The 12,562-nt window shown below is 37.4% G+C and overlaps 1 protein-coding gene across 4 annotated transcripts in view; it reads right to left on the minus strand.

Moving 5' to 3' along the window:
- Positions 1 to 6,539, minus strand: part of ERI1 (exoribonuclease 1) — a 50,188-nt gene extending 43,649 nt beyond the window's left edge. Inside the window, exons 1-2 of one of the 4 annotated variants that reach the window (XM_077144435.1) lie at positions 6,269 to 6,539; positions 1,622 to 1,800 (exon numbers count right to left, since the gene is read on the minus strand). In XM_077144435.1, the coding sequence (XP_077000550.1) occupies positions 1,622 to 1,800; positions 6,269 to 6,376 (287 nt within the window). In that variant the 5' untranslated portion in view covers positions 6,377 to 6,539. The other 3 variants (XM_077144437.1, XM_077144436.1, XM_077144438.1) reach the window with 3 other exon arrangements.
- Between the last annotated feature and the right edge of the window lie 6,023 nt (positions 6,540 to 12,562).

Consider the following 12,562-nt stretch of genomic DNA (forward strand, 5'->3'; position numbering starts at 1 on the left):
GTAAGTTTTCAAAAACTAAAACAAAAAAATATCTGCTGGTAAGTGAAAGATTTTTATTACATGGTTTCAAACAAACCTACTTTACAAAAACAATACAAATGTCCAAAAGAGAACAAAAAAGAAAATATTCATTCTCATTAATAACCAAAGAAATGAAAGATACAATTATCCATCATACAAATGAGCAATTAAAAAAAAAAACATACTTGGTTAAGAAAATGAAAAGTTAAGACACAGACTGGGAGAAAATATTCCCACAACAAATATCTGACAAAGGACTGGTATCCAAAATATACAAAGAACTCTTAAAACTCAACAAGAGAACAACAACCCTAGTAAAAAATGTGTAAAAGATCTGAACAGACACCTCACCAAAGATATAAAGATGGCAAGTAATGTATGAAAAGATGCTCAATATTATGTCATTAGAGAACTGCAAATTAAACAATGAGATACCACTACAAGCCTACCAGAATGACTAATATCCAAAATAATATCGATTTGGGTGAGAATATGGAGCAAGAGGAATTCTCTTTCAATGCTGGTAGAAATGCAAAATGGTACAGCCCCTCTGGAAGGCAGCTGGCAGTTTCTTACAAAGCTAAATATAGGTTTACCATACCATCCAGCAATTGCTGCCCTAATATTTACTCAAATGAGCTGAAAATTCATGTCCACACAAGAACTTGCAAACAAATCTACATAGAAGCTTTTTTATAATTGCCCAAAACTGGAAGCAGCCAAGATGTCCATCAATAAGTGAATGGACAAACTGTGATAGATCCATACAGTAGAACATTTAAGCAGCAATAAAACAAAATTAATATCAAGTCACGAAAAGATGTGAGAGGACCTTAAATGCATACTGCTATGAAAGACGCCAGTCTGAAAAGCCTACATACGGTATAATTCCATCTATATCATATTTTGGAAAAGGTAAAACTATAGAGACAGAAAAAAGATCAGTGGCTGTCAGGGGTTCTGGGAGAGCATAAGAGGGATAAACAGGTGGAGCACAGGGCATTTTTAGGGCAAGAAACCATTCTGTGATACAGTAATGGTGGATACATGAAACTATACATTTTGTCAAAACACATAAAACTGTACGCACAAAGAGCGAAATCTAATGTAAACTATAGACAAGTTAATAATAAGTACCACTACTGGTTCATCAGTCATAACAAATGTACCTCACTACTGCAAAATACTAATTGTTAATAAGGGAAACTGAGGTGGCAGGTATATAGGAACTCTACACTTTCTGCACAATTTTTCTATAAACCTAAAACTGCTCTAAAAACAAAATCTATTTAAAATTCACACATACATTTGGCATGATGAGATAAACACTCCTTTACATTGTTGGTGGTGGACTTTTAAGATCTTTGTAGACTTTGACTCAACAATTCTATTTCTATCATCTAAGGGACTGACAGAAATAATTAGAGTTCCACAAAGATTCAGGTATAAAGTTGTATAAATTACAGTGTTATCTGATTGTTAATGACGATTCTCTCTCCACAGTGGGATTATAGATGACTTCTTAATTTTCACTGTTTTCAAAATTCTCTCAGATGAGCATACGCCACGTTCACAATTTCAAAAAGTTGTTTTTAATTACCTGGTTTCAAGCTTGAATTCTGAAAGTTTAGCTTGGAGTTCTTCCTTACTCATTCTATTAATACAACCATTCGTAATAGCAATCTCTTTGTAAACTGGGTCACTGAAATCACCTGCACTGGAGCTAATAAACTTAGTTCCTTCTGTTTCTTGGCCATCAAATCTACATTGTTGTTTTTTCTGAAAAAAAAAAAAAACAACACACACACACACACAAGAAAGAAAGAAAAAGGATATAGTTTATAATTAGTACAAACACCTTCGATTTAAAGATTTAAAACTACTGAGGCATCTTCCTACTACAGGTTAGATGAAAATGGTCACTGCAGGGAAAAAGATGTGCTTCTAATTCAATCAACCCTGTTCTATTCTGTGTCATGAGGTTTCTCAAAGGTAATGAAGCTAAGTAAAAAGAGCACTGGGTATTTGAGTTAAGAGCCACTTCAGTACAGATTCCCAGCTGACCACCTACTAGCAACATGACTACTCATTAACCTCTCTGGTCTTCTGTTTCTTTATCTATAAAATAAAGCATAATACTAATTGTTTCAAATGGTATTTGAAACAAATTAATCAAATAAATGGTATTTGGCAGGATTATTGTAAAGATTAAATGAGATCATGTTGGCTTTTAATACCACACCCACAGTGATTATTAAAAATGGTAGCTTTACTTACCAACACATGCTATAGAATAGAACTTTTCACAAACTATATTATAATGTTTACCAAGGAACCATTTACTAATTGAACTTTTAGAACATTTTGTATTTACAGTTCAGGGACTTCCTGAATATTTTTTTAACCTGACCTCACTTCACCAAGTTAACAAAATTGCCCAATATAAAAACAAACAAATATACAAATTATAACGAAATACCTGAGAACAGCAGAATGAAGGTGAAACAGAAATAAGAAAAGAAAACATAGAGGTAAGAGTAGCACACAAAGAGGCCTACCTAAAACAAACAAACAAACAAAAAACCCTATTTCCAAAAGTCCTAGTTTCCTTCCAAAGGAAATGTACTCATTTTCAAAATCACATTTTCTGAAAGTTGTAAATATAACAAGAATTCAGAACTATAGTATTATAATATTATAAACCTCTTTTTTAAGTCAAAATGTGTTAAAGCATGACAATTCTCCACAGGTGGTCCCAAATCATTAATATGCTCCGTTTCAAGGATTCATTTGCAAGTTAATTATTTACAATGTTATAAATAAGAGCTAAATTCCCAGAATTTTCAAAAATACTTTGATACTATTCATCCATATCAAGACTTGTTAACTTAGTCATAATTTATAACAGTGTCCTTACGTGAACTTTCATTATAAATTAAGGAGGGATATTCATAAACATAAAAATTAAGGAGAGATAATTATAGTCCCTGCCTTAGAATTCACCCTGATGGTTCAGGTAATATTTCTCACTCTAAACACTCAATTTAATTCAACCCATTTTTACTAGAACCATACTATAGAACCAGGTACTATACTATCGCAAGTACTGCAACAAGGTACTCAAGAATTACTCCTATTTGAACTGTCCATAAATCGAGTAATAACCATACTGAAGTTCCACGTTAAGAAACATTTTTAAAACTTTAGAGTATTAATCACTGACCAAAAAAATAATTAGGTTTCAATAAAATATTAAATTTACAGTAGAAACCCGGTTACTTTATAATTAGAATTTTAAACATTTTTTTATATGTTGTTTATTCATAGGACTTAGTTATTGGAGTGGAATGGAAGGAGGACAGTGTCTTAGTTTCCTAGAGCATATAACAAAATATCCACTAGCATTTTGTTGTTTTGAGGTTTAAAACAACAAAAATGCATTGTCTCACAGCTCTGGGGGTCAGAAGTCCAAAATCTGAAGAACCACGCTTCCTATGAAGGCTATGTAGGCACTTGGCAGTGGCTTGCCAGCAATCCATGGTGTTCTTCAATCTCTGCCTCCATCACATACATTCAATTTTAATTTTAATTCTTAGTTAGGATAAACTATAAGCGAAAAGAAAGTAGCAGCTCGTCTACCAAAAATCAGATAATCTTAGTTAATTTACGTAAATTTTCTCTTTGGCTAAAGTCTCCCTGATTCACTCAGTCAATTCTTACTTATAACTGCAACTACAAACTTTACACAGGAATAACTCTTAGGCCTCTTCTAAATACGCTGTAAATCATGACATCTATGAAGATCCCATGTTTTCTTTGCTTGTCATACTCTTTCTCTTTCTTCTGATATGTTTAAAGCCTCTGCTTCCTCTCCTAGACCCAACTCCAGCCCTTTTCCTTCAATGAAGTTCTCCCTAGCATAGCTAAGGTCCCAGTTTTCAATGATCAGTGTCTCCTCTCAATGATCTCAATGATCAGTGTCTCCTCCCATCCTTGAGAGAAGGATGCTCAAGTAAACCCACCAAGAAGCAGAATCAACCACTAAGGAGCAGAAAAGAAATATTAAAAGCCCTACATGCATTTTTAACCTACAGAACACATTATTAGTTTACTAAACTAATAACACAGAGTGTCACTGGCTTCCAGTCTCTTATGTCCAGCTATCACATGTCATGCACAGTTCTGCCATATAATGAGGAAAGTGGGGACAGATTTCACAATATGAAGAGGAATGGTACTGTGACATCTTGCAGTTTGCATGTGTCCAATTAAATGAGTGGATGTATGTATTTTATTATTTCAAATGGAGAATCTTTATATTATGAAAAGAGGCCATAAAAAATTTTAACAAAGGTTTGCTAACTACCCTGTGGTAAAGTACTTAAAAGTGTTGTTGATCTTGAAGATGAATTACATATTTTCTTTTATAAAAAGACAAGTATTCTTTTTATAAAGTTTGCTGTCCTTTTTGTGTTGAAAAGGGAATGGAAAACTTGATCCTTAGAAGTTTCACTTTTTTTTTTTAATGAACACAATCTGGAGTTACAAGATGAAAGAAAACTTTTGTAATAAGCTAGGAAGTAAGTGTTTATCAAAATAAACGTTCTCTGCAGCAAGAATATTTTAAAAACAGATGTTTCCATTATTTTGTTGTCCAAAACTGTGTATTACGTATTAAAAAAGCAAATCTCAGCCTCTGCAACCTGAAAAAATTCAGAAACAGAAGAGTTCTGATAAATTTTGAACCTGTTTGTCAAAAATAAAAATGCAACCCCTTTCAGAGTTTACACAGACAACTGACATTAGAGCTAATGGAAATTTACTAGTTGAATTTCAACAAAAAAACTTGTGCTTAATGAAAATTAAAAATAAAAAAATACAGTATCATCATTTGTTAAGAGTATGGAACAATTCCCTTTTTCCACTGGGATTTACATGCCTGCATGTGGTTTTTCCAACTATGACAGTCACTAAAGCCAAATATAGAACGTACAGATTCAGGCCTTAAATTACATCTCAAAGTTTCAATATTTTCAGATGAAATTGATTCTGTGCACTTTTCTTATTAAAGATAAACCCTTAAAACTATAAAACTCACCCATCCAATGATGTTATTGAGTGTCTAAGACTGAAGAGGGAAGTAGGATGGAAGTGTGGTTGTTTAGAGAGGGAAGACATGGAAGCTCTTTTTGAACGTAACATCTTAATGAGAATGAGATGACCATGCAAAGACCCAAATGAAAAGCATTCAAGATTAAGAGAATATACAAAAACCCTGAACAAAAAAAATCTTTCCACAGTAAAGGAACACAAGGAAGCCAAAGGCACTGGGAACAAGAGAAGAACCGTGTAAGATGCAGTTAGCAACGGAGGCAGGTGCCAGATCCACCAGGACAACAAATCGAACATAACGAGAGCAGTAACCCAATCACATAGATACAGGTTATATAAAAGATCACTCTTCCTGCTATATGGAGAACTGCAGATGAAAAGAGTAAGAACTAGAAAGCCTCCTGCAAGTACCCATTATTTAAGGTGTTCAACACTTTATTATTAATAGAAAAAGGTCAATATTGATATTGGATTGCTTACAATCCCCAGCACTACTAGGCAATTATATATTTGTTAAGAAAGATTAATAAGCTTTAAGACCATTTTACAGTTTTGCACTGTATAGGCTCTAAGCAATGCGATGTCAAAATTATTCAGGATATCAGCCATATACTATGCTTATTTGAGACAGGAGTAAGTGGGGAAAAAAAAATAATAATAGAGACGAAGCTCCAACAAATAGGCACAGTCACATTCTGTTAGGGCTGAGTGAAGAGGTGGGTTGGTGCGCGTTTGTATTTGGGTTCTGTTTTTTGTAAATTAAAAACATCTTAAGTGACATACCCGGGGTATAGTGCGATTTTTTAAAACTTAAGCTACCAATTAGCGATAAAGACACTAACAAGAGCGAACCCTGAATGCGTAGAGCAGAATTCCCACCCAGAACTTATCAAAACACAGTTCATATCCCTCTGACTCAGAAGGTAATTCAGACCTCAGAAGGCTCAGTGACAACCACCCCGAGTAGAGACTCCTGAAACTGGGGACAGCGAGAGCGGCTGGGGCCGAAAGGCATGCAAGCCGCACTTTCTGTCTAACACCTAGAAGCTTCGAAGGGATGCCAACCAGCACCTAGGGGCGCGCGAAGTGTCTGGAGAGGCGGACGCCGACCGCTGGGCGCCCGCGGGCTCCTCACCTCAGGATTCGGGCGCTGAGGCTCCTCCCCACACTCCGGCCGCGGCGAGTCTTGCTGCGCGGGAACCCTGGCCTTGCCGCCGGGCTTTTTCAACTGTCGATCTCCCATGCCGGTGTCACGTAAAAAGACAGGCTTTGGAGCCGACCACTCGTTCACTCTCAATCCGCCAAGCCCGAAAGCCTCTTCTTCCTGCGTTATAAAACTACCGGGCTCGCGTTCCCGCGGCGGCAGCCAGACAAACTGGAGCGAACACCTCCCACTTCCGGAGCGCGTGGCGTCCGCACGCCGCGCAGGCGCAGTGAGTCCGCGCGCGCGGAACGCGAAGGCCTCAGCTCGAGAGCGGGAGGGAAGAAGAGAAGGAGGGGACCGTGGCGCACGCGGCGCACGCGGGAAGGAAAAGGGCTTAGGAGTTGCTGCGTGCTCGGAGCGCGAGGGTTTTTCTGGCGCTGGGGAAATTACACAAGCCTCGAGACTCTAGCCGCGGGAGGTCACCGCCGGAGTAAATGAACCTAACGACGTTTTCTGAGAAGAGAAACGAGGAGTACTATAAAGATAGCTGGTATTTAATCATACCAGATAGCGTTTAGCAAACAATATACGTTTTCCATGAGAAGTTTAAGATTCCCACCTCTGGACAAGAAGGAGATACAGGTCTGGATACACAATAAAGGATGTGAATACTGAACAAAATAAATGAAGCATTTCTTCTCAGACATGACACCAGCCAGGTCTAGACTGTTATCCCTGAGAGGAGACAAATACAGTGACCTCTGGACCACACTGGCTTTTTGCCTGGAAGCAATTTCCATAGTACGGTGCAGGGAAGGGGAGCTCAGAGACCTGGGGTCACAGACTTGGGTCTACATTGTAGACCCACAGACAGATTGTGTGAGACTGTGGCAACCTAGGGGTAAGAATGCCCTCCCTTAGGGAGAAGAGAAGGAATGAAGCCTTAAGCAGGAAGCAGCCTGCAAGACTTAAGCACATGTGTTAAAGGTCCCCTCCCGGAATCACTGTTGGTAACCAACTCTCTGGAGACTCTGCTGAACCAAATCTCATGACAGTCTACTGAAACCGGTGGTAGGCAAGTGTTTTGGGACTTTGTTAAACCTTGTAAGGTGTCCCTTTGGCACTCCTTCCTCCCTTCCGTGTTTGTGCATAGTGCTTTCTCCATTTCCCAGCCAGCTGCCATTGAGAACAATTTTCTCCTGTTAGGAGTCCCTAATTAAAAAAAACTCATAGGTAATTTTCTGCCTGGCATGTTCTTTGTTCTTGGGGTTAAGTTGGATTGGAACAGAGACATTTCTGGAGGCCATGAATTTGGGGGACAGAATGCTGCAGAGAAAGGGGTAACATGGAGAAAGCATTTCAGAAAGTTACATAGGAATATCCTTGAATCTTTAGTTGAAGAAGAAATCTTTGCATGTTGTGTGAAACTCCCCAGGCCAAAAAGAACAGTTTCCGGGGTGGTAAGCCATATAATTCTCAGAGTTCACACAGGACCAGGAATCATTTGAGTTCTCATTCACCAGAGAGGAATGACATGGAATACATAGAATATGGAACAGACACTCCAAGAGTGTCATGCCTTTGTAGTAGAATAAAATAGACTTAGACTCTAGAGCCTACAGTAAAAGCCATTGTAGACCCACACTTTAAAAGCAAGCCCAGAAGGGATCAAAACAACTCAGCAAGTAACCTGACTGCCAGAACAAAGTCTTATACTTTAAAAGACTATAATAAAATCCAGGACTCACGGGGCGGGGGGTTGTGGGTGGCGGGAATACAAGGGTAGTTCAGTGGTAGTTAAGTGGTGGAATTCTCACCTGCCATGCCAGAGACCCTGGTTGGATTCTCAGTCCATGCACTCCCCCCCCCCAAAAAAAAACAAACACCAACAAAAATCAACCAAGTTGCTGCAATAACACAAGACTCACATGGAAAATAGTGAAATGTGACCCCGCCATATAGCATACCAAAAAAAAAGAAAGAAAAGAAAATTAACCAAGTAATATGATGATAACTGATAAAAAAAATGATAAAGAGAAAATCTTAAAAGCATCCAAGGCAAAAGGCACATTATATACAGAGGAACAATAATAAGAATTTCACAGACTTGTCTTTAGAAACTGTGCAAACCAAAAGAAAATGAGATTACAACTTTAAAGTGCAAGTCAGAACAAAACAAAACCCTGTCAACCTGGAATTCTATACTAAGCAGATGCAGCAAAGACTTTTGGAAGCAAACCCAGCAAATCCACAGCTGGAAGTAGAACCATCCCAGCTAACTCATAGACCTTTGAGGAAGAAAATTAAATGTTTACTGTTGTAAGCCACTGGGGTGGTTTTGTTATTTGGCATTATTATAAAAGAGGTTAACTAATGCGTAATTACCTCAAGTCACATGGCAATGGATGAGGATATAATTGTCTAACAGAGAAGGGGAAGCTATTGGAAATCTACCACAGATGACTTACTTCCTGGTATCACCTGTTTCTTCCTAAGTGAACTGGATTTTTTTTCCCTCATAAAGAACGTATTTATCTTTCTGTTTATAAACTGAGGTATATAGGCTCAGGAATTATAAAGATTTCTTTATTATGGAGCTGATAACCTTTTCCCAGATTTATACATGTTCTCTGTAGGTAATAAGACTTTAAGTCCTGACACACAACGGTGGAGAAAAACTGTTAATCTTATCTCTCTTTCTCCTGGAAGGTATACTTTTTTCTCTCAAAGAAATAAAATGATCCAGCAACTACCAGGATCCATGTAGCAAGCACCTTAATGAGCAAATGGTTTCACCTGAAATTTATGGTTTGGCATGTGTGTTTCAAAACTCCTAGGTAAAGAAGATTCACTATCAAGGACTGGTAGTTAATCTTCACCAAAAATTATAAGCTTATGCTTTAAATACTGTTGCCTGTATTTACAAGAGTGCAAATGTACAATAACCATCCATCCATTCAATCAAGACAAGTATTCACTGAGTGCCTTCTATGTGCCAGCAATGGAACAGTGAACAAAACAGAAACTTTTTTCCCTAGTGGGTTTTACATTCAACAAGTGGAATACAGACCATAAACAAAAGGAATAAGTAAAATGTTTGCAGTATGTCAGTGCTATGGAGAAAAATAAAACATGGAAGGAGGATGGGGTAAACATGTGGAGCATACTTGCACTTGAGCAAGGACCTGAAGGAGGTGCAGGAGCAAACGGTGAGACTACCTGGGGGAAGAGAATTTCAGATAGAGCAAACAACAAATGAAAAGGCCCTGAGTTGGGAATATGACTGGCATGTTCAAGAAATATCACAGAATCTGATGTGTTCCTTTGAGTGATGTTAGCATCCAGGAAACCTAAGTGTTTTAAAACTCACAGCACCAAGGGAGAAATCCCCATTGTGTTAGTGCCTTCTGCCTAAGAAAATATGCGTCACAGTTAGATGAAAGGGGAAGTCTCCCTAGATGTTTCAGGTATGGCACAAGCCAAAAAGGAAGGTTTTAGAATTGGCCATCCTCTGATTCATCCCAGTGGAAACACGAACCTGCCCTTCTTTCAGCCACAGTGTCCCTGGATTAGTCTGTTGGCAGTGATACATCTGTGCATTATTGAATGCTAGGGTTTACAAATGACTCTAGGCTGCACTAAACACATGACCTTTGCAGAGTTAGAATGTCATTTGTTTCTAGGTCCTTTCCTGGCAACTGCCTGGTGCGACATGTTGTATATTTAATTCCATATATTGAGATCTGCAACTGAGCACTCTACTCCATTCAGTTGGACTGTGGTTTCTGTTTTTACACCCATTCCACATAGTTTTTATTAAGTTCCTCTCTACTCCTTTGTTTCAAAACGGACTTAGCTATTTGTGATTATTTGGTCTCTTACATAAATATTAGAACAAATCCATCTTTGAATATTGACCCTCAAAAAAAGCCAATAAAATATTTTATTAAGATTGAATTCAATAAATTAATTTGAGGAGAATCAAATATTACTATACCATCCCTATTGAAAAGTATAAATTCATTCAGGTAATCTTTTATGTCTTTTAACTAAAATTTTATTATTTTCTCTATAGAGGTTTTGTACATTCATGGTTAACTTAATTCCTAGATACATTATGTGTGTGTTGCCATTATGAATGGTATACTATTTTATACCAGTGTGTGTGTTATCTGATTACCTTCTTGGCTGATTATTGTGGTGAGAGAAATACTATTTATTTTTATATCCCTAAATATTCTTATTAATTTCTGTAGTTTTAAAATTTTTTTAAAAGATAGATGATCATATTGTTTGCAAATAATCACAGTTGTAGTTCTGCCTTTACTACCCTTATACCCCTTATATCTTTTCTTCTCTTATTGCGTGGGCCAGGAACCTTGGTGTGGTGGTTTGAAACTGTATCTACCCCAGAAAAACATGTTCTTAAATTAAATCCATTCCAGTGGGTGTGGACCCATTGTGATAGGACCTTTTAAAGAGGTTACTTCAGTTAAGGTGTGACCCTCCTCATTCAGGATGGATTGCAATCCTCTTACTTGAGTCCTTTAAAAACAGCAGGAATACAGAAAGAAATAGAAAAAAGACATGGCAGCAAGAAGCTGAAATCAACAAAACCTGACAGATACACCCCCAGGTGCCTTGCCATGTGGGAGAGAAGCAAAGGATCACACGCAGCCATTTGAGAAAAAAACATTTCCTTGTTTCAGACATTTTCATGGCCTCAAACTATAAGCTAATAAATTCCCATTGTTTAAATTAATGCATTTCATGGTATCTGCATTAAACTAGAAAACTAAAACTCTTAGTAATGTTGTTAATACTAGTGGCACAAGTGCTGCTGTTACAGAAAATACATATAAAACTTCTCTTCCTTCTGAAGATTCAGGAAAAAAAACAACAGTCTTTTCCTTCAATACTTTTTTACAACTTTACTCTATCTTCTTCTTGCATCCAATGTTGCTTTGGAAGGTCTGATGTCAGTCTGTTTCTTGCTTCTTTGTAGATGATCTCTTTCTCTCTGTAAATTCTGCACTTTTTCTGCAAAATGCAGTTATTGTTGACATAATTAATTTTCACTGTAATAGGTGTAGGTGGAAACTTTCCTTTTTTGTTTCTGTTTGGCTTTCCATGACTCCTTTCAATCTTATGTCTTTTATTTTTCTTTAATTCTGGGAAATTTATCTTCATTTTTTTTTTTTTTTAATATATGCTTCTCCTCAATTTTCCACTGTTCTCTGTCTGGAGATGGGCATCATGCTTCTACCTTCCATACCCTCCATATCTTTTAGTTATTCTTTTGTACTTTCCCTATTTTTATCTTTTCCTAGTGCCTCCTAGGAAAGCTCCTCAATCTGATTTTACAAGTCTCTAATTTATTTTTCAGTTGTATTCATCCTACCATTATGCCTATTTATAATATTTTCCCTCCCAACTATTTTATTTAGTCAAATAATAACTCAGGGAACTTTAGTTGATTTGCTTCACCGGCTTGCTCACAAGAGGAAGGCAGTCATTAGGCTATTGTTAAGAAACAAAGACAAAACAGGATTTAAAAGGCAAAGAGAAGGGGAGAGTGGAAAAAGACCACAGTCTGAAACAGTGAATGCTGTTTGCCCATATTTGTGAAATGCTGATTAGCTGGAAGTTTGAGTAATCCAACAGGGTTACCAAAGAGAACAATTTTAGTGGTTCGTGGATTTTTTTTTTAAACTTCAAGAATTTAACTAGGGAGGCTTTGTAACAGGCTGCCCCTGTCATGTCTACCTGTGTCCTTTCAGCAGCATCTACACCTTGTTGAAGTCAGATCTGTACCATTCATTCCCCTCATCAGAATTTCTCAGTTTTCATAACTCATATTTCTACTTTTTAATGATAGCCTGTTCTTTGGTCATATTGGTAGTATCTTTATCTCCTTAAGTATATCTATTTATATGTCTTCCTACATATATGTATTTTGATATCTATACATATGCACACACTTGGCAGATATGTGACATATATATCATAGGGAATTTTCTTCACACCTTTTTTTGTCGGGGGACGGGACAATAGGATGTAGGATTGCATGGGCCGGGAATCCAACTCTGATCTCTCACATGACAGGTGAGAATTCTACCACTGAACTACCCAAGCATCCCTCTCCTTAAGTGCATTCATCATGCATGTTTTAAATTCTTGATTCATGTGTTCTACTAAATCTGATTCAGTTGATGTGTGCTATTCAGATTGTTGCTTCATTTTGTGGTCTCTTTGCTCCTTCACAAGCACCAGGTTATTTGGCCT

This window comes from Tamandua tetradactyla, chromosome 26 (assembly GCF_023851605.1).
Source record: "Tamandua tetradactyla isolate mTamTet1 chromosome 26, mTamTet1.pri, whole genome shotgun sequence".
Lineage (NCBI taxonomy): Eukaryota > Metazoa > Chordata > Mammalia > Pilosa > Myrmecophagidae > Tamandua > Tamandua tetradactyla.